This window comes from Letharia columbiana (assembly GCF_014066305.1).
Source record: "Letharia columbiana isolate WasteWater2 chromosome Unknown Sc0000010_s0, whole genome shotgun sequence".
Lineage (NCBI taxonomy): Eukaryota > Fungi > Ascomycota > Lecanoromycetes > Lecanorales > Parmeliaceae > Letharia > Letharia columbiana.
This window is the reverse complement of record NW_023501047.1, coordinates 164379-190923: the sequence shown is the minus strand read 5'-3', so window position 1 is coordinate 190923 and position 26545 is coordinate 164379. Positions and strand designations below refer to the sequence as shown.

At 50.9% G+C, this 26545-nt stretch overlaps 9 protein-coding genes across 9 annotated transcripts; 4 read left to right on the top strand and 5 right to left on the bottom strand.

Annotated features, from left to right (window-relative positions):
- Positions 1-534: 534 nt before the first annotated feature.
- On the bottom strand, positions 535-1702 carry HO173_003918 (uncharacterized protein; the record flags this gene model as incomplete). The annotated part of the gene is made up of 2 exons (XM_037305842.1): positions 535-1416; positions 1481-1702. 2 exons carry the CDS (start codon positions 1700-1702, stop codon positions 535-537), a joined length of 1104 nt encoding a protein of 367 aa, XP_037167035.1.
- Positions 1703-2321: 619 nt separating this feature from the next.
- HO173_003917 (uncharacterized protein) lies at positions 2322-4492 on the bottom strand (the record flags this gene model as incomplete). The annotated part of the gene is made up of 3 exons (XM_037305841.1): positions 2322-2392; positions 2445-3280; positions 3336-4492. 3 exons carry the CDS (start codon positions 4490-4492, stop codon positions 2322-2324), a joined length of 2064 nt encoding a protein of 687 aa, XP_037167034.1.
- Positions 4493-4876: 384 nt separating this feature from the next.
- On the top strand, positions 4877-6629 carry HO173_003916 (uncharacterized protein; the record flags this gene model as incomplete). The annotated part of the gene is made up of 2 exons (XM_037305840.1): positions 4877-5260; positions 5316-6629. The coding sequence occupies 2 exons, from the start codon at positions 4877-4879 to the stop codon at positions 6627-6629; spliced, it is 1698 nt and encodes a 565-aa protein (XP_037167033.1).
- A 322-nt stretch (positions 6630-6951) lies between these two features.
- Positions 6952-8420, bottom strand: HO173_003915 (uncharacterized protein; the record flags this gene model as incomplete). The annotated part of the gene is made up of 2 exons (XM_037305839.1): positions 6952-8290; positions 8347-8420. The coding sequence occupies 2 exons, from the start codon at positions 8418-8420 to the stop codon at positions 6952-6954; spliced, it is 1413 nt and encodes a 470-aa protein (XP_037167032.1).
- Positions 8421-8930: 510 nt separating this feature from the next.
- On the top strand, positions 8931-10486 carry HO173_003914 (uncharacterized protein; the record flags this gene model as incomplete). The annotated part of the gene is made up of 4 exons (XM_037305838.1): positions 8931-9029; positions 9086-9224; positions 9276-9708; positions 9763-10486. The coding sequence occupies 4 exons, from the start codon at positions 8931-8933 to the stop codon at positions 10484-10486; spliced, it is 1395 nt and encodes a 464-aa protein (XP_037167031.1).
- A 238-nt stretch (positions 10487-10724) lies between these two features.
- Positions 10725-12204, bottom strand: HO173_003913 (uncharacterized protein; the record flags this gene model as incomplete). The annotated part of the gene is made up of 3 exons (XM_037305837.1): positions 10725-11894; positions 11948-12113; positions 12167-12204. 3 exons carry the CDS (start codon positions 12202-12204, stop codon positions 10725-10727), a joined length of 1374 nt encoding a protein of 457 aa, XP_037167030.1.
- Positions 12205-12793: 589 nt separating this feature from the next.
- Positions 12794-15565, top strand: HO173_003912 (uncharacterized protein; the record flags this gene model as incomplete). Its single annotated transcript, XM_037305836.1, has 4 exons — positions 12794-12853; positions 12905-13113; positions 13172-15479; positions 15533-15565. The coding sequence occupies 4 exons, from the start codon at positions 12794-12796 to the stop codon at positions 15563-15565; spliced, it is 2610 nt and encodes an 869-aa protein (XP_037167029.1).
- Positions 15566-16241: 676 nt separating this feature from the next.
- HO173_003911 (uncharacterized protein) lies at positions 16242-18366 on the top strand (the record flags this gene model as incomplete). The annotated part of the gene is made up of 6 exons (XM_037305835.1): positions 16242-16701; positions 16755-16871; positions 16928-17011; positions 17073-17211; positions 17262-17551; positions 17606-18366. 6 exons carry the CDS (start codon positions 16242-16244, stop codon positions 18364-18366), a joined length of 1851 nt encoding a protein of 616 aa, XP_037167028.1.
- A 6764-nt stretch (positions 18367-25130) lies between these two features.
- Positions 25131-26335, bottom strand: HO173_003910 (uncharacterized protein; the record flags this gene model as incomplete). The annotated part of the gene is made up of 4 exons (XM_037305834.1): positions 25131-25331; positions 25398-25907; positions 26022-26099; positions 26333-26335. The coding sequence occupies 4 exons, from the start codon at positions 26333-26335 to the stop codon at positions 25131-25133; spliced, it is 792 nt and encodes a 263-aa protein (XP_037167027.1).
- Positions 26336-26545: the final 210 nt, after the last annotated feature.

The following is a 26545-nucleotide window of genomic DNA, read 5'->3' as shown; positions in this document are numbered from 1 at the left end:
GTCCGTTCTTCTCCGAAAGCCCACGTCGTAGTGGCTATTCTACAAAATTCTCTGCCGCAGCACGCTCCGAAAATGCTAAGACCTTGCTTGATATTCGTGATAGATTTCCGTGTGTAATAGCACCGAATACCAGCATACCATATTCGACTTCGATATTAGTTTTCAAGATAGGCCTCGGTATTTTACATATACGTACGAATCTATTAAAAGTAAAGAATACGAGTTAGCTATCAATGGTTATTGTCATAGAGTATCTAAATTCGATACTGTGCGAGTTTTTTAAGAATCTATATTGATATTGAGGCAATTGAACTCTACTCGTAGATATTTATTTTAGGGTACCTTACATCACTTTTGCCGAGAGTGCCAAGGCCGCATTCTCCAGCTATAATAGCCGAGGAGCCTCCGGTTCGCAGGTCCGCGAACACCTCTAATGCAGGTCAGACGCATGCAATATGCGACAAAAAGGAGCAAGGGTAAAGTAAGCGAAACAAAGTCTATTTTGATCTATCTTTTATCTATGGGCATCATGCATCATCGGTCCTTGATCTTCAAAGTCCTTCCGTCAGTTTCGTTGCGGATTTCCAGTTGTCTCTCAACTCCTTTTCGCCGTTTCCACTGCCATTCCACTAATACAGGTAGAAACGTCCATAGGTCAAATTCAGGCCATAGGGTTTCCAGAAACACAATCTCCGTATTTTGGTGACATTGCCAAAGCAGGAAATCACTGAGTCTCTCCACCCCAGACGTCCGCACTAGTAGCTCCAAAGGAGGGAGGCCGGCAGTATACATGTGATCATTCAAGATACTAGGTGTGATGGTTTCAGGATCAGGATACGTTTCGCGGTATTTGCCATCTCCATCGTCGTCTAGAGGCGTGGGATCGGATGGAGACTCAGGATGTAGAGTGGTAGACGAAGAAGCCGATGGAACGGAGTCTTCCGTGTCGGAAGTAGCGCCCAGGGAAGGAGAATGTGATCCAGCCTTCGGAGTGGCAGCTGAGAGATGTCGAGATCGGATGGTATGGGCGATATGCGACTCGGAGAAGGAACGGTTCTGTGAGGGTAGAGGTTTGGAATACTCGATCACGGTGTTTCTTATGGCCGTGGTGATCTCGTCATGGGAGGTGTATGGGAAGCAGACATTCAGGATCGCATCTTTGTTGTGCTCGGTCATGGCAACAGCTCGATCAACAGCTTTGAGAACGTCTGGTTTCACAAGCTCGCGCTGCCCCAGGACCTTGATGCAGGCTCCGTACCTGTCTAGCAGGTCGCCATGCTGTGCTAACTGTGATAGCTTTACTTTCGCCATTTCCATAAGCGCGTCGACCTCGTATTTCGACCGCTTGAAATTCTCGATGCTGAAAGCGTAGATTGTGACGACTTTGACGCCAGATTTGTAGCAGACTTCGAGGATCTGGCACAAAGTCAAGCATGTTAGCTCAATTGCTCGATGTCCAGACGTTGAACCGGCGACTCACTCGCGCCAATGCTTCGAAGCCCAAATTATGCCCTTCCAACGTCTCTATTCCATGCGTCCTTGCAAAACGTCGGTTTCCGTCCATCACGAAGGCTACATGCTGAGGTATAGGTCCCTGCCGCAAAGCACCGATTAGGAGCTCGCGGAGCTGCATTATGCCCCACTCCACGGGAGGAGACTGTAAAAGCCATCTTCGGATTTGAGAAAGGTGCATGGAAGGCATGGCTGATATTGGTCTTCGCTTTCAAGTTGCTCTCATGTAAGCTGTTGAAGTGAGCAGAGCTGTTGCGAGGAAAAGTGCACTTCGGAAGATGATCTTGGAGCAAGGGGCTGGGCAATGCTATGTTATATTATGTCCTCCTACCGGAACCCGGAACTCCACCGCGGTATCCAGCCATGCTGAAAGACGCACAGCGTGGAATTGGGCCAAAGAATTTGTTGCTGGTTGTCCTGTTGACTGCGTTTTGTCGGTACTTTTTCTTTTCGCGGTCCGTTCAGCCCTATCGACAGCGGCTTGGCATTCCGCCACTGTGCTGAGTGCTAACACTGATTCTATGGCTCACTCAGCTCGGTGTTGTCTCGTGGACTATTATTGGGTTTGCCAATCGTCGAAGCTTGAAGCATATAGGAGAGGTCTCTGTCATCAGTTAAAGAAACTTCATTGAGAAGATTCGCCATCATATGAGCGTAAATACAAATCATCGACCATTTACGATGAGGCAGCCTCTTGTGGGATACTATCTTACCAGACAGCATTGCCGCATATTAAAACCATTCCTTCCATCATAGACGCCGTGCTATCATGCTTTCAGATGCTGGGTGCCCAAAAATGGTAACCGATGTCACCTCCCGTTGGCGCCATTGAACTTGGCGCTCTTGAGATTTTCTTTACACTCGTCACAGTACCATTTCGCTGTTACGGTTTAGCAGAGTCCACGAGTTTTCAAGATGCAAAGAAGACTTACCATTCTTTGCGGGTGCCCTACTCAGCCCCACACAATCCAGGTGGAACCATTCTCTCTCGCAATTGTCACCATCGCAGCCAACCATTTCGCCATAGCTGACCCCGTCGCAGTAGCAGTACCGTTCCTGTCCTGGTCCATCCTCTTCGTCTTCTTCACCTTGCATTGAAGAGTCTTCACCGTCTTGCGCTGCAGCTGCGGCTGCGATCTGAGCCGCCAGGCCCGCTCCTTTCTTGTGAGATCGCTTGAGCGGTGCGTCTGAAGCGCGTGGTCCTCGAGTCCTATGCGGTTCTGCAAAGCTGGCATTGATAGGTGTCGCGGTCTTCGAGGGTCCCTTGCTGTTCCCTCCTCGAGTAGAGACAGATATCGATGGAGGTCTGTCGCCGCGAGTTCTGCCAGAACCGTTCTCTGTCTCTTCGCGCTTCAAACGATCAGTATTTCTGCTTCCCACTACAAGGGCACCACGCAGATCGCCCGCTCCGTCGCCAGTACCAATATCCTCGACAAGGTGCTCCCCCTTAGCGTTGACTGTCTCTTTCATAGTGCTTTTGACATCTCCGGGTGTCCTACCTGTCAGACCGGACACCTTTTCAACATCTGCCGTTGTGCCGTGCAGGCCGTTGCCGTTCGTAGCCCTGACATTCGTCGACGATGACCGATTTCTGGCTAATTGCACCGCGGACTGTGTTGAGTTCTGGCGAGCCCGTGCCGATGGCAGCCGTTGCATCATTGACGGCGCCGGACTCTTACCTCCACGATCCTTTGCGGCAGCAAACGTGGCGACGACCGGTGAAGAGGCCAAAGATGGTGGGTTGACAGTCGATGCGTTCGTATTCGTCCTTGGAACCGAAAACCTTAGCATGAATGGGACCTCAGCAACGCAACTGCACTTACCTCTTTCTTACAGTCCCATTCACCGCTAGATTTCCTCCACGACCTCTCTTCTTTCCAGTGGCGTCATTTCCAGGAATGTCTCTAGGACTGCTGGCAAGGCCCCGACCATTGCCTCCATTTGCTCCGTATACTGAAGCCATCGCCCTCTCCGCAGGTAGACCTCCCGTGGCTTTCTCGACCTTGCGCCGCTTGTTTGGTGGTGTAGCTCCGTTCAGTACTCCAAGTCCTACAGCTGTGCCAAGATTTGCATCTGCAGCTTTTCGCCCTTTGCCGCCAGATTTAGGATTCTTACTTATGGCTCGCCCATCATCGAAATCGGAGTCCACATGTTGATTCCGTTGCTTGCGTGCTGCTAAGGCCTCACGTCTTGCTTCGCTTCGCATGGCCGCACCTTCCGCCTCCTGTTGGGCTGCTGCTGCTGCTGCTGTATTCGCAGCTCGTCTCGTACGCTCTCCCGCAATCATTCCCTTTTTCTCCGCGCTCTGATCTGTATAAGCCCAATGGGTCAAGCTACCGTACCGTGCTTCTTCGCTAATCTCGTCCTCGATGTGGGGGTAGGAGCTGTTGCAGCGTTTCATTTGTTTGTCGAGGCTGTCAATCGCGGTGTTCAAGACGTGGTTCTTCTCGTCGAGGGTCTGGAGCATCTCGAGCATAGCTAAGCGCATATTGTGAAAGTGACCTCGACGAGCTAAATTTGCAGGGTCGTCATAGGCAGTGCGCTGGGACCCACTCCCAGTGTTGTCTGAAGAAGGTGGACCGTTTGAGGCTGCATTATGGGTCGCACTTTCAGCTTTGTTGGCTTGCGTTCGAAACGCCTGCTGTTGAAGGGGGCTCGGAGCTTTCAGCGCTGCGTTGAGGTATTGCCCTAGGAGCGCTTCAGGTCCATGTGTCTTAGCATCAACCTCTTTCAGCATGGTGTAATGTCGAATCATTTCTTTTGGTAATGCAGTGATTGCATCTGTGAAATGTGTAATGGCAGGATAAAATCCCGGGTTCGCGTTGCGGTCAACGTCTGGCGCTTGGGCGAGGGCGCCCGCCTGAGGTTGGACGACATTTGTAGCAGTTCTAGCAGGATTGGTACGTGTTTGACGAACAGGCTGGCGTCTGTTCGATGCTGTAGGCTGGTCGCCAATCGTAGCATTCGAGAATGCCCTCATTTCTGCAGTGCGAACGGTGAAGGAGAGTAATAGTCTCCAGTGCGGCGCAAGAGGGTTGTGATTCTGTGCTTCGAGGCTCAAGAAAGGTATTAATAGGGTTCAGAAGAATATCACGTTGGTTGACCACCTTGACTGATGGCAAAGCAGTGGGAAAAGTCATGAGTACAAGTTGGGGGATCGTGAATCATTGGAGAGAGTGATTGAGGTGGAAATCACATTTGCTCAACCACTGGCTGGAGCTGGGAACCTTTGCCGAGACTCATCGGCGCATGATGCTTGCCAAGCTCCGATCCATGTTATGTAAAAGCCCTAACCCTATCCCAAGGTCGAAAGCCTGACCGTCTGCAACGTCACCGAACAAACACACAACCCATTACAATCTACATGAACATAGCAAAGCGGGCGAGTTCATACATATGCATTCGCTGCCTTTATAGGCAATCTCCATTGTCAGCACGATCCCGCAAAAATGACAAACTCTCACGAGGTTTTGCTCAGTCGACAAATTTGCCACAAGAGAGCCCAAACGATGATGAGGATTCGGATTCTATCTCAAAGGCCAACGGACAGGGCCAAGCGGAGGGTAGAATGTCGGGAAGATTGGCACAGATGACAAATGAAATGATTGAACAAGATGGTCGAAGTGCGAAGAAAGTCATTAAAGAAGGAGGATTCTCTGAGGAATTGAAAAAGAAACTCGAGGCGCGACTGCAAGAGAGCTCTTTCAGAAGCGAGAACGCTGCTGCGTTTGCACAAGCCAGCTTACCAGTACGTTCAAATCATTCACTCACATGACAGGTGTCAGAAATTTACATACATCTAGTCCAGCGCAGGCAAAGGAACCCAAGGAATTGCCGCTGCTGAGCCTTGGGCAGGCACTGAACGTCTCGAAGATGCTGCTCTACGCATGCTCAACGATGCTCACAAGCCTCTCCGCGGTACTGGTCCTCCAAAGATCCCTTCGCCGCGCGGACCGCCCGCCAGCGTTGACATGCGAATGAAGAAGGCTGTACAGAGGTCTCATGGGGAGCGCTTGGCGAATGCTCGAGATCGGACATCTGTCTACGCACTGAGTCAAGATGCATCCTTGTCGGAGAAGGAAAGAGAGAAAATGCGAAAGATACTGAAGGAGCGTTTCACAGCTGGTGCTCGTCCGATGCCAGGCTCGGTCCAGGGCCTTGCAGCGCTGGCCAACGAGCGAATCGAAGACGCCATTGCTCGGGGCCAATTCAAGAACATAGCGCGTGGGAAAGGGCTGAACGTCGAGAGAGACCATAACGCCAACAGCCCGTTCCTAGACACGACCGAATACTTCATGAACAAGATTATACAGAAGCAAGAAATTGTACCTCCATGGATTGAGAAGCAGCAGGAGCTCATCAAAGCTGCAAATGTGTTTAGAGCTAGACTGAGGGCAGATTGGAAAAGGCATTCCGCACGGGTGATTGCCAGTAAAGGAGGATCTTTGGAGACACAAGTCACGCGAGCAGAAGCCTACGCTATAGCTGAAGCGGGCAATAATCCCAAGGCAACGAAAACAGAATCGATAACCAAGATTGACCGTGAAGGACGATTATCTCAAGTAACAGTAACAGAAACTCCAACTCCATCCAGCGAAACAACAGACTCTAAAATCAGAGTCTCAGAGGATCTAGCCAATGATTGGCCCATATCCCAACCAGCTCAAGCAATATCAGAGGTCACCGACCATGCTTCTTCATCCAGCGCTGAGAATACTTTGCCAACCGCGCCATCACTTCCCCGCCTGGCACCGTTTCGTGACCCCGCCTGGGAATCCCTTGAACGCGCCTACCACACCCTCGCCATCACCGAGATCAACAACATCACCCGCTCCTACAACTTGCAAGCGCCCGATCTAGCCAAAAAGCCGTATTTCTCTCTCGAACGCGAACTGCGCTCTTGCTTCGCGGACATAGCACCGCAGCTGCCCAATGAGATTCGAGAGAGAGCTAGGAGGCCGGAGAAGATCAAAGTGGAGATTGTGGGCCATAGGCCTGGTGGTGTGCTGGAGAGGTTTTCGAGTGAGAAGGTCAAAGTGTATGATAGTAGAAAGCCGCAGTACGGTTTCAAGCAGTTTTGGAAAGATCTGTGGGGTAGCAATGGCGTGAAAGCTTGATCAGTCCTCTTCCTTTGGTCGAGGTTGTGTTTAGATGGAAATGTGTGATGCTATCAATTTGTATGGCTTTGAATTCCAAGGCGGGAAATTGTATACAACGTCGCTAATGACATTATGAATGCTCAGCGTGTTTTGGAGGAATTACTTGTTACCTGTGGGATGCCACTAAATACGTGAGGATAGAATTGATGCACAATTGAGAAGTGCGAAAGAGCGATTTGACTCACTTCGTCTCCTCAGCTTAATTCTTACATATAGGCGGTTATTTTCAATTTCAATTAAAAAATCGCTCGACATACCAGATAGCTAGTATCAATGGATATCATTCCTGCCTCAGCATCTCCTCCCACGCCACCCTTAATCCCTCCATTTCCCTCCAGCACTCCCTGCCTAGTTCCTCGAAACCTTCTCTATCCTCTCTAGTCACTTCTTGGAAGCCCCTCCTAGATCCAATCCTGTTGCTCATGTCTCCTTCCCCCATTCGTCCTCCCAAACCCCACCCGTCCACCGCGGTTCTCACAACTCTCTCATGTCCCATTCTATCGCAGACGCTCCCCCATTTGCCCTTCCCCTCTCTTTGCTCGATATCCTCAAGCTCGTCTTGTTCGGCTAGTGCAAGCCAGACAGGCGCACAAGCCCCTTTGTAAGCGGAGACTGTGTGCCAGGGCGAGCCAAGCCAGCGGGCTATGTAGAAGGCGAGGATACGGAGGTAGAAGGGGATGATGGAGAGCGTGATGATGGAGGTGGCGCAGATGCCAGGGTGGGAGACATAGATCTTTGGCTCAGGGTTGGTGGGTAGACGGTATTCATTATCTGACAAGCTGATACGTTGAGGTGGGGTATCTGGAGTAGAGCTTCTAGTAGAGTCTGACGGCTCGTTATCGAGAAGCAAGATCGACTGTGAGGGTGTCGAGGGAGAAGGGGTCAGAAAGCGCTGAACGAAGGGTTTCATGGAGGGAAGCGTTGATGTGAGCACTATAACGTCCGTGAGGCGTTTTGAAGACTCGTAAGCTTTGGAGGAAGCGAGACCCTGAATATCGGCGGAATTGAAGTGGGATGCGAGACACTCAATGCTGGATATGAAGACTATCCGGCCGTGGTCTGGAGACGCGGAGAGGAGAGGAGTGAGTTGGTGGGAGAGCAGATAATGTCCAAAGACATTGGATGTGAAGACTTGGCCGAGAGGAGGTTCATCATTTGGGCTGTTACCAGCTTTAATATCGAGCTCCCTAGAGCCTGTTTGGGCAGCAGTGGTCTCGCCAGTGGCGCTCAGCTTGAAAGAAGGGTAGGTGAGTGATGTAACAAAGTCAGTCAATGTCTCCTTGATAGCGATTGGCCAGTCAATGCCTGTGAATGCGCCATATCCCGCATTGCAGATGATGGTATCGAGGCGTGGAAGATTTCCGAGAAGTCTGGTGGACAGGGTTTGTACCGAACGAAGGGATGTCAGATCAACTTGCTCGGGCTGAAGAGATATTCGATGTTTCAAGGGCGCATCAAGTTCTCTTGATTGCCTTTCGAGATACCGCTCAAGGCGCTTGACAGTGTCACCGCTCTTTCTAGAATCTCGAGTGGTGATGATAAGGGTAAGGCATTCGAATGTTGGTCGTAAAGATATGAATTCATCAATCAATCGGCAGCAGATGGCGAACCCAAGGCCACTATGTAGTACTGCTTGTCAGCACATCATACGGATTCTTTTTGTTGTCGATCTCACCTGTTGGCTCCGGTAATAAGCACATAGCTATGCTGTTCATTGTCTTGCGGACGAAGGTCGTCGGTCTCGTCCATTTATCGCAAGATATAATCTTAGAAGCAGCAACATGTTCCGAAAGCGGAAACCGCAACGAACTTGAGTTCCAGCGTTTCCAACTTCAGTCGCTCCATCATTCAACCCACTACCATCACTATTCAGCAAACGCCATCACAATGCTGTTCATACCGTGTGCATTATCGTTAGTGATATGGCTCGGTGCTATATTACTATGTGACCACGTCCGGCAAGTATTATCTCTTACTGGTGACGCCTCTCTTCGCTTTTGATGCGAAAAAAGAAATCAACATTCTTTCGAGATCTCTGCCTGAATTCAGTCGAATGAGGGCTAGAAGTCGTTCTGTTCTCCGCATGCGGTGACATTTCTCCTTTATGCCGTTCTCATGGAAACAAGACACGTGGTCTGGCAAGCACATTCCTTTGTCTTGCCCACTTCCGTATCTTGGTCAAGTCTTTCTGTATACCGTCATTGCCTCGAAATGTATCGTCTCTTCCTACCAAGGAAACAGAATTAAAACGCTGTCCCAATGTTGCCACAAATTATTGTCATTGCTACTTTGGCGGCGACAGCCTTTTCAGCGTCAACATCTGGCGGCGGAGCTCTGGCTGCGCTACCGGCGTGCGCTGTAAGTCGAATGGATTGAATGCTGGTAGTGAGAGTTTGCTGACTGCTTACATCCAGCAAACGTGCCTCCAAAATGCGACAGCGTCTCAGGGGAGCTGTGAGAGTGTGGACATCCACTGTCTGTGTAACAGTGTCACCTACCTCAACTCCTTTGCCTGTTGTCTCTCACAGAATTGTGATCAGGCGGACCAAACAGGTACACGAATCCGAGGGACACAGCCTTGATCGTCTGCTGACCTATCTGCAGCGGCCACAAATTTCAACTCACAGGTTTGTGGGAATGTCAATGTCACTGTTTCGTTTTCTATAGGATGTCCCAGCGAGACCACTACAGACTCTCGGGGCTCACTTACGACCATCCTGACCAACCGGCTAGGGGCGACGGTTAACGACCAAGGCGCATTCCCAACGAACTACAATAATGGAAGTGTCGAAGCTGGTCCTAGCGTGGCTACTACAGGGCCCGTGGCTACGTTCACTGGGAAGCCGCTTTTGACAGGAACATGTACTATTCCACAAATCGCGACAACCACGCTGAACGCTGGCGAAATTCTTGAGTACCCATGGATGGGCTGTTCGGAAGAAGCCCCTGAGTGCTGTCCCTTCAATATCAATGTTGGAGGAAAGCTTAGTATTTGTCCTCAAGATTATTTTACTACAAGTAATGCATGCTGCCCTACGTAAGTTTCTCTTCAGTGTTGATCTCTTCTCTCTTCCGCTTACATTCCGAGCAGTGGCTGGTCAGTCTACACCTCCGCTCTCGCAGGCGAGACACCCTGCTACACAACATCAAGCCCGGCCGTTCAATCCCCGAATGCAACACTGAGTGCTTCCGGAGCATCGGTTAGTATGATCAACACCGAAGTCTTCACTCTCCGCTACGCCCTCAGGCAACGACAACAATCCGCACTATCGGTGGGCGCCAAAGTCGGTATCGCTGTAGGCGCGGCTTGTGGTGGAGCGCTCGCATTAATCGCACTCGCCATCTTCATCCGAAAACGCCGCGCCCAGAAACGCGCTCAAAGAGAGGAAGCCAATATGCCTAAGCCCGAGTCTGGAAATATGTACCAAGGCGGCTTCAATGGATCACAACCCGCCGTCTCCGAGCTGCCTAGTCCTCATACGATCCGCCCTCCCACACCACCACTGCCGGATAACGCGATATGGTTCAACACGCCTTTGGGAAGCCATGCACCAGGCAGGGTAATGACGCCGACGGAGTTGGCGGGGAGCACGTATATTAACGAGCACCATCCGGCGTACGGAGTCAGTCCTGTGACGCCTAATGTAAACGGATTCCATGATGTACCGGGGCCGCCTGAGGAGTTGGCGGGTGACGATCTAATGAGGGGGACCGTGTCGAGAGAGACTGCGCGGACAGAGTTGGTGACGAGAGGTGAGGGGGCTGGAAGCTCGCCGTTGAGTCAAGAGAGTGAGAGGGCTGGGGGTGCTGGTTGAAGAAAGGCGTTCAGTTGGAGTTTGGGCGTTGAGTCAATCTATTAGCGTATCTAAAGGGGTTCGAGGTTTCCAGATATATCAATCATGTTCAGCTCTTGGAGTCTAGTCACTGATCATTTCACAATGCAAATGTCGGGAAGTACAGCGCATTCGAAAAAAAGATCTTGGTTGCTTTTCTTATAAGCAATCATTCCTGCTTCCGTTCTTCACAAGAAAAAAAGCACTTGCTATGGTATCATCAGCTAGCGAAAACCCTAACGTTCAAATCGACACTCCCAGTTGCCATCACACATCTGATCGTCTCCTGCCCGCCTGGATCATCTTTTCCCTTCCCTCCCGCATCTCCGTTAGAGCCGTTCACCACGGGCCCTTTCATTACTCCCGGCGCCCACCGTAGACAGCTCACGAAATGCCCGTGCGCATCATCGATCGTCTTCACACACTTGCCTTCTTGAGCCAGATCCCAGCATCGTATCGTTTTGTCGTCGCTGACGCTGAGAAGGTACTTGCCGCCGGGATGGAAGACGAGTGCGCGGACCCAGTTGTCGTGGCCTATGAGCGTTTTGATGAGAGTGCCTCGTGAGTCCCAGATCTTGATGCTTTTGTCTCGCGAGCCGGTGGCGAGGTATTCGCCTGAGCTACTAGGTGGTGGCGGCTTCTTCAATCCTGCCAAGGTCGCTAGATGTGGATAGGAAGCAGCAGGAGCGAAGATGCAGCATTCAATTACGTGCTCGTGGCCTAGAAATGTGGCTTTGGCTTCGCCGGAGCTAGCATCCCATGATCTTGCGGTCTGATCATTGCCTGCCGATAGCAGCCATCGTCCGTCGAAGCTGGGTGCTACATCTCGGACCCAATCGACGTGCCCGCGGAGCGTTTTGACACAGTAGCCTGTGCTAACGTCCCATATACGGAGCGTTTTGTCGCGGGAGGCGGAGACAAGGAGGTTGCCTGAGGCTGGAGAGCCTGCTGCTCCCGAGGGTACGAAGCGCACTGCTGACACAGAGTGGTCGTGGCCCGGTAGTGTTCGGATATTCTTGTATTCGTCTGAGGGATCCCAGAGTTTGATTGTGAGGTCTGAAGAACAAGAGGCGAGCAGTGTGCCGCCTCGTGGACCACCAAAGTCACAACTCAGAACGGGTTTTGTATGGCCTTTTAATGTGCGCTCGAGCTCGCCGAGCTCCCAGTCCCAGATCTTGAGGGTCGTGTCTTCAGAGCCGGAGGCGAGTGAGGAGAAGATTGGGTGGAATGCAACGCAGTTGACAGGGGAGCGATGAGATTGAAGTGTATGCCTGGCAGGGGAGCGAGGAAGCCAGGACGCTGGGTCTTGGTTTCGGCGGGAGAGGGATGTGGGTGTTGCACTGTCAAGTTCGGATTGGAGGTTTGAGTTGCGAGACTCGAGGTCCATTATCTATAACAGCTGGTTCAGCTTGACTGTTGGCATCTTTTGATGTTGAGACCCACCTTCTTCTGTAGTCTGACCACGCTTGTCCATTTCTTCTCCAGAAGACCCTCATACTTCTTGCTCGTAGCATCGTCAAAGGAGTCCCCTATGCCTAGCTCCTCCCTGAGTGCGGCTGCGCTGCTGGAGAGTTTTGTGGAAGACAGGTAGGCGATTATGGATTTGTGGCTAGAGAGGTCAGAGCGCGCACGAGCTGATGGCCATATTGAATGCTTACTCACAGCTCCTCTGCTTGCCGTGTCGTAAGAAGCTGGCTCATGGCGAGACTGCTCAAGCTTTCGAGCTTCAAATTTCTTCCTGGCTCAGGCCCGCTATTATAACGTGAGGATAGTCTGTATAATCTTATAATTCTGGGCTTAATTCTGGTTCCGCGCTACGTTGAGTGACACAGAAACGCAGCGAGTCCTCAAGATCATTCCTGCGGGGATTTCTGGGTAGAGTAGTGGGAGATGGCTAGCGTTGATCTGGAGGCTCCAATCTCCAAAACAAACGAGCATTATTTTGAGAGAATACAGTGTAAGTAGGTACTCATTGATTGGGTATAGTATGTGGTATTTGATGCAGAGGGGGGTCGCATTCCACCCCAGAACGCGGAGCAACAACGGTGCCGCGGCCCGCCAAGCCCGCCTTTTGTTGACATTCACGTCAGTCTGCAGCCAGCATCATCTACGACACTGCGCGACCAAGATCATCGCTACACTCTCCAAGCCTGCTACTGAATATCGTGAAGCCTCGCACTTTAACAGCGATCATAGGTCGTTCACTCCTCGTACCCCAACACTCGAGACATCAAAGTCTCCTTCGGCAGCCCGCAGCGAACAAAGCATTGTGTTTTCTTATCTACACATATGGCGGAGCAAGAGGAGGACTTCAGCTCCTTACCATTACCTGATCGTTTCACGCACAAGGTGGGTAATGTTGAATCTCAGAACGCTCGATATCTGGCTAAAAGATAATAGAATTGGAAAGTGCGAAAGGAAGGCTACGAAGATGCTGCAAAAACATTCGCGGGAACCCCGGACGAATCACATCCGGCTTTCAAACCTTTCATACTCGACTCTGGATTATGGCGAGGGGCTATTCTGGACTCAAATGTAGCGGCGCAACAAGAGGGAGTCAATGCTTTGTGCGCCTTCCTCAAGTTTGGAGGTGCACAAGCAGCTTCGAGGTGAGCAGCGATGTTCGAGTGACTGCGGAAGTAACAGCGCTGAATGAGATGGATGTAGGTCTCGAAGTGCAACAATTACTCCTATTGTCGAGAAGGGCCTGTCTTCGACCAAAGCGGCAACGAAACAGAGCTCTGTCGAGGCACTATTACTCTATGTTGAGGTCGAAGGCAAAGCAGATGCACTACTGGAAGATCTTCTCCAAGGTCTGTCGAACAAGCAGCCAAAAATCGTTGCGGCAACACTCGCAGCATTGACAGCCTTGTATCATGCCTATGGTGTGAAAATAATAGAACCGAAGCCACCACTGAAGGCTCTACCAAAAGCGTTTGGCCATGCAGACAAGAATGTACGTGCGGAAGCGTCAAATCTCGCCGTCGAACTTTATCGGTGGCTTCGAGAAGCTATGAAGACAACGTTCTGGAATGATCTCAAGCCCGTACAACAGCAAGACCTGGAAAAGTTGTTCGAGGGAGTGAAGTCGGAGCCAGCACCGAAGCAGGATCGATTACTTAGATCACAACAGGACGCAAAAAAAGCTGCTCCTGCTGGCGACGAGGACGCCGAAGTTGATGAGGCGAAGGCCGAGGAAGTTCCGGAGGTCGAGGCATTTGACCTAGCTGAGCCCGTTGATGTGATCAAGAAGATGCCAAGCGACTTCCACGAAAAGTTAGCGTCAGCGAAATGGAAGGACCGCAAGGAAACTCTTGACGAATTCTACGAAGTGGCTAATACCGAGCGAATACAGGACGGTCACTACGATGAAGTAATACAAGGGCTCGCCAAATCAATGAAAGATGCGAACGTCGCTGTGGTCACGGTCGCCGCTAATTGCATTACTGTCCTCGCAAAAGGCCTACGAAAAAGTTTTGCGAAATACAGAAGTCGGATATTGGCCCCAATCATGGAACGGCTAAAGGAAAAGAAACAGTCAGTAGCAGAAGCGTTAGGTCAGGCTCTGGATGCGGTCTTCTTGTCGACTGGTCTTTCAGAATGTCTAGAGGACATCCTCGAATTCTTGAAGCACAAGAATCCTCAGGTCAAGTCAGAAACGCTCGGATTCTTGATTCGGTGTCTCAAGATAACTAGGGAAGCGCCATCGAAACCGGAGGTGAAGTCAATAGCAGATGCAGCCACAAAGCTGTTGACTGAATCAAATGAAGCTACTAGAGCTGGTGGCGCTGAGACTCTCGGCACGTTGATGAAGATCATGGGCGAGAGGCAAATGCAGCAGTACCTAGAAGGTCTCGATGACATTCGAAAAACAAAGATAAAGGAGTACTGTGACGCCGCAGTAGTGAAAGCAAAGGACAAGCCAAAACCTGTCGCACCGCCGCCAAAAGCCGCTCCGCCTCCGCAGAAGAGAATGGTCAAGAAGGCCGCTCCGGGTCTGAAACCTCCTGTCAAGCGGCCCTCCACACCACAAGCGGAAAAGCCAGCAGCGCCATCACCACAACCTAAGCCAGCAGCAGGTAAAGCCATACCATCTAAGTTAGGTAGCATGCCAAAGTCTAGCCTTACTGCACCCTCCGCCGGCGTGAAAAAGAAGCTCGCGGGCGCCGGTCCTGCTCCAACCCTCCAATCACCTCGAAGAAACATCAGCTCCCCCAGCCCCTACGAAGAAACACCAGCTCCCAAGTTAGGCCGCGGCCTCGCTGGCCGTCCATTAGGAAAACCCTCAACCGCACAGATCGAACCGCCTCCTTCATCCGCCCCTCCAGGCATGACCCCTGCCGAACGCGCTGAATTTGAAGACCTACGCGCAGAAAAGGAGCACTTGCAGCGAGTCACCGAAGATCTACGGGCAGAGAAAGCAAAATTTATGTCCCAAATCCATGAATTAGAACATAAAAATGCGCAACTGAACGATGATCGTAAGCGAGACGGTCTCAGTATCAAAGCCAAAGAAACCCAGCTCGTCCGTGCACGTTCTGAAGCAGAAACCGCAGAGAGCATGGTGCATAGACAAGGCAGAGAAATGGAGAGATTGAAGCGGGAGCTCAACAGAACCGTTCGCGATCACAGTCCTCCCTCAGACGACCAGATCTACCAAGACAGGAATCCAGACCCTGCACCGCATCACCCGAGCACGGAACGCTATGATAGCAGTCGCTCGGAAAGCAGAGAGGTGGGCTACCAGCGAGCGAGGGGCTATATGGATAGCCCAAGTGAGGAAAAAGAGAATGGAGGTTTGAACGGGGGTGTTGGAAAGCGGGAAGCGGAAATGCCGCTGATGACGAGAGAACTCAGTGGTGGGACTTTGGCTGAAGGTAGAGAGGAAACAGGGCCGGATGGGCAGACAGTGGACAGTTGGAAGAGGGCTGGGGAGGTTACAAGTAGGTTGAAGGCTAGGATCGAGATGATGAAGGTATGTGTATCTCATTGGGTGGTCGGCGTGGATTGAGCTGATGATGTGAACAGGCCAAGCAAGGACTTACGAGACCGGGTGCTTGAGCAACGCTGGCAAAGTACAGAGTGGAGAAGCAATGTTGCCCAGTCTTGTTACGCTCTTGTGAATAATAATTAGGCTCGGTTTGACAGTATGATACCAGGTAGCGTCGTAGCATCAGCTCCAGAGCTGTTCATCGGGATCCGGGCGCAGAGGAATCTATACTACCCACTGTGCATAATAGCCTGTAGATCAGGTAATCAAACGTTCAATCGACCGTTGTTGAAGATTCTACCCATGATTGCGACAATATGTCGCGCCCTTCATCGCAATATCACCGGATATCCCTCCGTGCTCCCACCATTCTTCAAGTTTCACCCTCGAACGTTCAGAGTTACTTCGAATTTCTCCGTGGATACATCTGTTCTTCCTCAAGCCAGTGCTGACCTCTCGCGATTCGCTAGATCATGTTTAGATAGGCTTGTATCACCTTCGTTCATCTCTTATCTTTTGAGGACAGAAGAGATGATCAGAATTATCGGCCGGTCTCTCAATATCGCATTATTAGCTAAGGATTATGAAGCAGAGGATTGATTCGCAAGAGTTTCCCGCGAGCGAAACCTGCTGCGCGCTGACATGCATGCGTGCATCCGGGGCCGGAAATGGTGTGGTGGTGGAGCGGAATAAGGTAAGGCTTTCCCCCCTGGTCACGTGCTCTAAAATATATCATTCTCTCTAAATATGGACGCCCATCTCAACCCTCGTCAGCACCCTTTCCTATTCGCATTCATATCTATCCTCGTCCTTCTCACGGCGATGCTACTGAATTCGACCTCACTGTCTCCCTTTGTTTTGACTTTATTGAACTATTCAACACCTTATGTTCGGAATGCGCGCACCGGGGTTTCCTATCGTGGCACATCTACAAACGGCGTCGAACATTTCCAGAACATTTTCTACGCCGAAGATACATCAGGCTCAAATCGCTTTGCACCACCTGTTCCCTGCGCACCACCTCCCGGCACTATCGTCGATGCAACTGCCGCTGGTGCCTGGTGTCCTCAAGGACTCCGAGGACCTCCGCTACCATTCACGAGTCCTATCACCAACGTGAGCGAGAACTGTCTTAGCCTACGGATCGCGCGACCGTCTAACATTGATTCATCTGCGAAACTGCCGGTTCTGGTTTGGATACATGGCGGTATGAAAATCACAATCGAAGAATACATTTGTGGTCGCTGATAGAGTGCTTAGGTGGCGATGCGCTTGGAAGTGCGTCTGATATACTCTATACACCGGATGGCCTCGTAAGGCAGGCCGAATCAAACGGCCAATCCGTGATCTATGTCGGGATCAATTATAGATTGGGCAGTACGCCAGATCCCCTGAAATGGGTATTCATGTGTAGCTGTTAACGAATACTCAAGTGTTCGGTTACGCCACAAACAAAGCATTGAGAGATGCGAAGCAAACCAACGTTGGGCTGCGGGATCAACGTGCTGCCTTCGAATGTAAGTATAGGAAAAGCCAATGAGGAGTCTATCTTTGAATTACTGAAAAAGAAAAACCCAGGGGTCCGTGACAATATTGAATTCTTCGGCGGAGACCCAGGAAATGTTGTCGCAGTGGGGCAAAGCGTGGGTGCAATGGCTATTGGCTTGCATCTCGTCTCGTACTCAGGCACTCAAGGAGTACCCTTTCAGAAAGCAATGTAAGAGCACCACCACTCCGCAAAAGGATGGAGGCTAAGCGCACCGACAGGATGATGTCCGGGGCAACGGGGACGAATTTTAACATCATGAGCAGCCTCGTAGCAGACAATACCGCAACTGTGGCCAAATCTGTTGGTTGCACTCAGGACGATCCAGACTCTCCAGCAACTGTGGATTGTCTGCGAAAGATTCCTCTCGAAAACTTAATGGACACTTCCGTGAAACTTGCTCGACAATTAAGACCACCTTTCGGAGAGCTAGCTTTCTATCCCAGCTATGACGGCGATTATATTTCCGATCGACCTTCTGTGCTGCTCCGTAAGGGAGCTTTTGTAAAAGGTGCACTTCTTTCTTTGTTACTGATGCAACGATATAGATCCTAACCGTATCTAGGGATACCGATTATAGGCTCCTGGGTTACCAACGACGGCGCCTGGTACGCTCAGCCATCCATCAGCGACGATGCCTCTGTACTCGAAAGCTTTCAGACATTCGTTCTCGGTCTCTCGCAGTCTTCACTACAACGTCTGCTATCCCTCTACCCACTCTCCAATTTTATCCACCTCGTCAGCCCCGACGAGGAAGCGACAGCAGATTATTATCGAGCAGCACAGATAAACCGCGATATCTGGTTTACATGCCCCGTCATTGACTTTACCTGGCAGTACGCTCGATTCGGCGGCGACTCGAATATCCGTCTGTACAATATGAATCAGACAAAGTTCGGTCCGATATTGCAGTACATGGGCGTTCCTCAGTGGCACGTCTGCCACCTCTCTGATATTCCGTATCTCATGAACGAAGACGTCGCCGCCGGCGGAGACAACAGCCCCGATCAGCAGTCCCTTTCTGCTCTGTTGAGTGGAAGCGCCGCTGCCTTCGCTTACTCGGGAGACCCGACGATTTCAAGAGGTCGAACTTTCAAAGATTGGCCGATCGCGTACTCGGACCAAAGTGAACAGGCTTTGAGCAAAGAGTATCCGAAAGATCTGAGCTTGTATGTTGTAGGAGGACCGCAGGGCAGTGGTCCCGCAAGCATGTCTTCTGGAACAGGTGGTGGAGCCAAATCGGAGCGTGAGAAAGCATTGGCGTGGGAGCAGGTGATGGAGCGGTGTGCCTTCATCAACTCGATTCTGGACGAAATCGGGGTTTGAGATCGCTTCGCCAGTCCGAGACAAGTTGAGACTCGGCTTTGTGAAATCTAGTCTTCTCACGAGAATTTATCTGTTCTGGGTTACTGACAAGGTAGGACGCAACAGGACCGGCACGTTTGATAGAAGGGAGCCATGATACCTTTAGACATGGGGCAAGGTGAACATGCTAGCTGGGCCCTGGAATTCAAGGGGAAAGGACCTGTGCGAAGTCGAGTCGAATTGTATCCGGGAAAATTCAATGCTAGAGAGCCCCTTCTATTGTGTCTTTCGGACACGATGCTTGGTGCATCGTACCTCCGTGTCGCGCCTCACGTCAACAGAGAGCCCGAGACCATCACGTAACCATCAAGTATCTTTACTTCCTAACTCGGACGCGGACTCAGCCCCACACCACAGTCGGAATGGCAAGGAGAGCGTCCCCCTCCCAATTCCAGTACCTCGTTTGCGCCGGCATCATGCTCACAGCCAGTGGTAAGACTTTCTAGCAAGCTAGTCTCGAGCTCTCCTGACCCATTTCGGCATACTTCTCCGAGAATCCTATATCTTCACACTTTTTTCTCCTCTCGTTAAACTAGCGCATCATCACAGCGATCGTCCAGCCGATTTTCCTGTCAGGCGTCGCGCCCGAGAACTCGGTCGGCTCGTGCAAGATCTTCCCATCGACTGTTTAAACCGCGATTCCCGTTCTGCAAAATGAACTTCTCGACAATCGTCATCTTGTCCCGCTGCACTCGCCGCGAACGACATCTGCGGGCACATCTTTACGGATCCTAGTGGTGGGGATACCTTCTATGTCCATGTCGCAATCGACCCTTCAGTATAATACAGCTCGTGATGTTAAAGTGACCGCATTCATAACACTCGCTTTCACGCATTTGACTGACTCGTGCGTGTGCCAGGGCCCGAGAGATAGCTCAATAGCGGTTAGTGCCTAGATCACCTGAGCGCGTCCAGGCCAAGATGTAGCTCGGGTTGACCGTCGCTGAAGCCTAGTTCATCAAAGCCGGCAATGCAGTATTGCTTACAGCATCGGGAACTAATCAGGCCCATCAGGCAGCTTCTTTGAACGCCACGCGCCCACCACAACAAAAGCCTGACACACCACTTCGAAACGAGTGTTCCAGTCTATACAGGCCTCGATCCTCGACTGGACTACACCCTTTTCATCGAATATAGTCTCTCGTCCCCTTACATTGCTTTCAAGGCAGTCGAACCGGTTTAGTGTGAGATCATTTTGAAACACAGCAGTTTTAGCCTAGTGCATCACAGCCTTAGTTGACTACCATTCGGATCTGTTTCAAGTCCGGCTGCGCAACGGGGCGGATTGAGACGGGCAACCTGGGCGGGGCCTTACCCGTTGCGCACGTAGCGGGAATTCGTTTGATATAATGCAAAATTGCATTATGATCAGATCTTTTTCTGCAGAATCGCATTACACACGCATCCGCTTTTCTACAGAATCGCATCATGATCAGATCTTTTTCTGCAGAATTGCATGACCCACGGATCCGTTTTTCTGCACAATGGCATTACACACGGGTCCGCTTTTCTAAGGAATCGCATCACGGACGGACCCGTTTCCTGCAGGATTGTCGCAATAAATTTGCTGCACAGCAACTTTGGCATGCTTTAAAAAAGTGCCTCACACAATCTTTATTTATATATGTCCGGGGACCTCAGCGCGCATACGTATGTTAATTTACTTCAAAATCGCGGATGTTAGTCCGATCTGAGGGAACGTATACGTGTGAGATAGGTCCGAGCTCCATACCACCCTTCCCCCACGAGGCCCTTCGAAACAAGACAACAGCGATAACAGCTCCGAGACTGGATCCGGCGAGGGTGTAGAATCCCGGCGGCTTTCTTGTGCCCTCTGGATCTCAGGAAACTTTACCCGCACGGCTTTCCGATCACGTGCCTGAAACGCAAGTTGTACGATGCCGCGTCGCCACGACGTCTTTGGTGTCTCGTCACGCGGTCGGCGCACGAGCTTCCTCGGAGATGACGATCCGCAAAACGTATAGCGACCAGAAGCAAAAGTGGGCGTCGATGTCGCGGTTCGGCATTTCTACCTTGATGAAGTTCTGAGCCTCGCTCTTACCGTTTGGTCTAAGTCGCATCGACCTGCCTCGGCCTGATCTAAGGAGACCTTTGACATAGACATCGTTTCGTCGTCGGATACGGGGCTCATGGGCGGCTTGGAGTATTTGCGGGGTCCTTTACGAGGCGCTACGCCCAGATGAAAGTCGGGTCTGGTTTAAAAGCCATAGGTTGTGGGCTTTGCGGACTTGTGTAGCATCGCGGAAGAGATAGGGAAGAATTGAAATGTCTCGGCATTGAGGGGTTGATTTCTTTGAGAAGGGGGGAAGTTGAAAAGGTGGGCCGGCATGTTGGGATCTTGCACGCAACGTATTGTTTTCGGAGAGACGATAGACCGCAAACGGGTACCCGGTATTCCGGTTCCAATAGACGCATCTTGAAGCTCAGGTCTAGCATCCTTGAGGAAAGAGTCTGATAAACGCTTTGTTTCAAGACGGACTTAGACTCCGCAAAGCCCAGGCCAGGTCTTTCATGCGTCCCGATCGGAAGCGGGCCGGGATAGCGATCAAACCCACGGTTGGTTCAAGATTCAAGATTCAAGATCCAGAGGACGGCGTCGGTAAGCTTGCAAGCTCGGTCGGGACCTGCAATGATGCCGCCTAACGGATTTGGCTGTCTTCGCAGAACAGCGGCTTCAAGCAAAATCTCCGTGATGCTCAGAAAACCACCCAGAATGTCAAGCGTGAGCACTCTCCGCTAGCGTTGGCTGCCCCAAGCACCGGCTTCTTCATCCGCTGTCGACATCCTCCAGGAAGCCAGGTCCTTCGCTAAAATCTCCCAACCGAGCAGCCAGCCTCCCATGTCGGGGAAACCAGCTTCGAGGCACGGAGAGCGCCGCTCGTCTCGTCGCCTTTGGTGTAGCAGATCACGGCGCCTTTCGATACGGTATCTTTGACCGCCGAGAGCCGGCCGGTTGCACACGCGCCCGTCAGCGGGGTTCCGTGATCACCACCTTCGAGCTCGGGCTCTGCGCCTGCGTTGGTAGGGATTTCGATGGAGTCGCTTTGCTGTGGAGTCGCTATCGTGGAGGCTGCGTAAAGCGCTGTGCTGCCATACACCGCGCGGTGAGCTAGAAATTTTGATCGGTTCTGCCGGTACTCGCCTTGGCGGTTTTCTTACAGTAAAGCGTGTGACTTCAATGTTCCATATAGCCTCCGTCAGTATCTTCGTTTCGTGAGCGATGTAGGCGCCGGGATGGGGTGCGAAGTTCGGCATGGCGGAGATGTGAGGTATCGATGCTGCATTTAACAATAAAGTCAATGGAGATGTCGAACTATGATCTTCTGATCCAAGCTCGCGGCCAGTAATCGTGTTCGAAAAGGGTGGAAGGATCGGATTTGTGGTTGGCCGCATGATGTAAAACTGTTCGACCGTCAGTATCATGCACTTGGAGATCTGTTCCACTTTTTTATGAGTCTCTGGATGCAAGCTGTATGACCATTCTGAGTTGATTGCATAATCGGGTTGGAATGCCATCTATCCAACGAGTTCGGGTTTGCTCCTTTCTGGAGTAAGGTTCGATCATGGGAGGTCCGATTATTAATGTTTACAGATCACGTGAAGTCAGTTGGTACCTTCACACAGATGATTCAAGATCAATCTGCAGCACTCATCTTGATTCATTCGCGACAGCAAGATGGAAGCCACCTCATCAGCCAGCATCGATGCGGAGTCGTGCCTTCTAGCGAAGAGCTACTGGGATTCAGGCCTGCTGCTAGAAGCTCAATCATGATACCGCGCGGTATCGATGAAGGCCATCGCACGCCTTGCACACCAGACCAGATCCTAATCGTGCGGGATCGAACCGAGCTCCTGATCTGGGCGAGAAGGTTTCCCATCAGAGGCGGACTGCGTCCAAAATAGCAAGCCGCTTAGATTGGTGTTGTTTGAGAGATGTCACCTCTGATCGACGCCTAAACCGCGAGGACAAGGAGATCTGGGTCGAGGCAGGGTTGGCAGTTGTTGGAATGGTTGGGTTCGAGGCCTGAACTGCACCAACTATCATACAAATCGAAACCAACTATCAACTGTCAGTGCAACCGGTAGTGGAGCTTTTTTGGTAGTCCAAATGGTCAAATTTTCGCCGGACGAGGTCTTCAAGATTATTTCTAATATGATTAATAATTGGGAGATTAGGAATTCAAAGATGAAATCCTACTCGCTACCTGATAATCATCGAAATACATATGAATGTAAAGGCGATCTTGGCACGCATTTCTCGGAATTTTTTGGATTCCCATTGGATGACGACGTATTCTTACTGCACATGCCGTCATCGTTGTGGAGAAGTGTAACAAGTGATGTCGGACTTGTGAACGCTCTCTGTGCCGATCACAGTAGCGTCTCCCAGATGAATTGATTGGGGACACACGACTGAACACATCCTTCACGAATAATCCGAACCTACTCGAAATTCAAGCCGCTTCACTGCCACACAAGCCAGAGCAGATTTAAACTTGGGGATGTCTGTAATGATATCAATAGACGAAGAAATCCGACCACGGATCGTACCAGCGCCATTTGTCCGACCCCCAGGTCTTTGCCTCGAGCGCGTACCTGATGACATATAGCTCATACCCAAACGCGAAAAGATAGGATAGCACGTATTGCATCGTACAGCCCACCATAAATGGTGCGATAGCATAGAGGACGAACCAGAAAGCACTCATCTGCACATCCTGATGTCTCCTCCTGCGGATATATCGATGAATAAGACGTTGCCCAGAAGATCCCATTGAAGCTACCATCACGGCGACATTGATGATGAGACTAAGCACTACCGGCACGGATTTCGAAATCGAATCCCCCATGAGTAGAGCAATGCGTCGAGCTGATCTTTTTTCTAAGAGGACTTGCCCCTGCATGTACTTAGTGGGCCACATCGCCCAGACGAGTTGTTCAAAAATCAAAGAAGACCAAGAACTTTGGCTTGAAAGTAATTCGGGTATTTTATCCAAAATGGGGATCGTGACTTTGCGAGGGCCAGTCCAGGTTGAAAGTAATATCCCATTACCACGGATTTCCAATTTACCATCACACGCCAGGAAGACGAAGGAGTAGCAGACGGATAGGATCCCAATGATTGCATAAAGACCGTTAATCGAGTCAAGTACCAATACCGCATCAAGACGCTGGCGCCGGATAACGAGTACTAGACTAGCAATACCCCGGGCTAGGACAACAGTAAGGTTGATGAGCTGGCCACTATTGAGTAAAAGCCTGTCCCATGACCAAGGCAGCGGTGTGTAACTCAGTCAGTCAGATGGAAAGAAACCAATGTTGACGATCCCAGTTGTAATACCATCGGACATGATTGTTTTCGTTCGAACTTGGATACTGTACCCGGCTGCCGACACTAAGTAGCGAAAGCAACCTCCACGACCAGTCACGCTTCAGTAGAAAGCGAAATAAACGTAAAAGTAATTGTAAAGGAAGTCCCCTGCAACAGTTGCGCCAGGCAAGACGAACAACATAATCTTTCGAGGCAGTGCCGTTCTCCAATTTTCAGACAGGCCTTGTAGGGTACCCAGATGACCGCAAGCGGCCATGACAGCTATACAGAGGGCGAGTGTTTTGAGAACAAGAGTGGGGATGGTACGAGAGACGTCGGTGCTATTGCGTTGTGCTGTAGGTATTCCGTCCAGGCTGAGAGCGACTGGATCTAAGTACATCCTGTATGTAGATCACACAATAGGCGGGTGATTGCTTTTTGGTACATAACCGATGATAGTGAATCAACTTTGATAGAGGATAGGAAAGTGAGGCTCCACAAGATACTGAATCCTCAGTAGGAAACAAGGACCAGCGACCGCCTTTGCAAGGCGCTTCGAGCGAGGCGGTGTTTCGTTAGACTTGTGCGAAGATTTTGAAGATGATATGCGTGATTCAGGGGAAGAGAAAAAGGATTCTCCCTCTCTGACCTCGTTTTGCTTCGCATCTTTTGAAGCCGCCGCTTTCTCCGTACGACTACATGTAGAAGACACCCATGATTGATGAGGAAATGCCTCAGTGACGTATGTTGGGTACGCCAAACCCACACACGTCTAAGCCCAGGACTGTTACGATCACGTAGTAGGCCTACACCTAAGGCGCTACATCACCCTCTGTTACCTAGCCCACTCCTCAAAAGCGGTGTCCTCGGGTGAGCATCACAAGAAGCCGGGGGTAGATTTCTGTCTTCCTTTCTCCCCACAGTATGGGACGACAGCGTGCAGAGATTTTACAATCCGTTAGCCCCAGATGAGCACGCGTGCTTGGCTCGCATTCTATGAATGTTCGAGTATGCGGTTTGCATGCTAGGAGTTGGAGGCCGCTGTGGCTGCGGTAATGTAGAATGAGACCCTAGTACAGGTAAGTATTGGAGAGCTGGTCAACACTTATGGTATCGTGGGCAATGTCGTCCAGCCAGACTTTTCACAGTGGGCGAATATTGCGATCTCTGCAGTGCTGACTTGCATCGTTGAATGTCGCATATCGATTCTTTGGTGTATGCTTGGAATTGATTGTTCGATGTTTTGTCAAGTGAGAAGCGGAGCTGAAGAGAGTCTGACTTGGGATTGCCGTTATGGATTTGAACTTGAATATGAATGTGAATTTCACATTCAAACTCAAGAACGCCTAGCTAAACACTTCGTTTGCAAGCTTGAATCTAGCAGGGTTCTATTCTAGATCCTGATAGCGCTTTCCAAAGCCTTACGCTTCTTCTCCGTCCTGGCGATAGCTTTCTGCCCCATGATACCTCCGCCCCAGTGACGCTTCGCTTCCTCGTACTTTTCTGAGTAGCCTTCCTTGATGGTCGAGACGAGCTTCGAAAGCTCGGACTTGTCTTCTGAGCGGACTTCCGTGAGGGCGAGTACAGCTGCGGTCTGGTTTATGGTCAGAATCATAAATACTACGTAGACTGCGAATAGGAGCACAAAGTGGTGACATACCTTCTTGTGCACAACAACGCCCAACCTGGCTTTGCCCTTGACAATAGCATACGGCACACCCATCTTCCTGCACAGTGCGGGCAAGAAGATTACCAGCTCGATCGGATCCACGTCGTTAGGAATGAGCACCAAGCCCGCCTTCTTGTTCTCAATTAATCCCACCACATGGTTGAGCCCGTACTTCACAGCATAAGGCTTCTTGCTAACATCCTCCTTCTTCTTACCCTCGGTGACAGCCGTAGCTTCCTTGAGCAATCGTTCCTTCTTCTCGGCTTTGGTTTCTGGCTTGTATTTGTTGAGGAGCTTGAAGGTTTGGGCGGCGGTGTTACGGTCGAGCACGTTGGAGAACTGCGCGATCGCAGGAGGGACTTTGAGACGGAGGTTGAGGATCTTCTTTTGGCGTTGTAGGCGGACGTATTCGGGCCACTTTACCATGCGCGAGAGGTTGCGGCGCGGTTGGATGTCTTGGCCTATGCCGAAGTTGCGAGGACGCTTTTCGATGAGGGGATTCTACACATTCAAGGCAGACGGTTAGTATTCTAGAGACTCTCTGATCTTCGTAATGCGGATGGGACCAGATATCGGAAGGAGGGAAAATTTAGGCGGGAGGAGGAAGCAACTCACCTTCGCGGTCTTCTTAGTAGCCCCCGCCTTACTCTGGGGGAAAGGCGCCGGAGTGGCTTTCTTGCCTTGCTTGGGAGGCTGTCATTGAGAAAAGAAGATCATCAGCGAATCGTGTTCACCAAGTAAGATCTTCTTTGAACTCTAGAGAGACCACGAGCTGCATTGCTGCAAGCTCACGGCTCAAGCCTTTTGTTCTTCACCAGTGCTGGGTCGCTCGAGAGAGCTTCCAGCAGGTGGCGGAAGGTCTCATTGGATCAAGAATATGTAGCATTCATGATACTAATTGAGCCCAGAAATGGTGCTAAGCTTACCATGATTGTCGATATCGTTAATAGTGAGCGTGAAGATTTGCTGCGTAGATTACTTTTAGGTGTTCGACAAGATGTTCCTTGGTGGGAGCGCTAGCTAAGCGACCACTAGCGGATATGGCGTCAGCCTCACAGGTCCCCAGTAAACGCCCAAGGGCTTGGGGCTTGGAGAAACCAAACAACGGTCGAGAGCCAGACCGCATACCTTCTCATGGC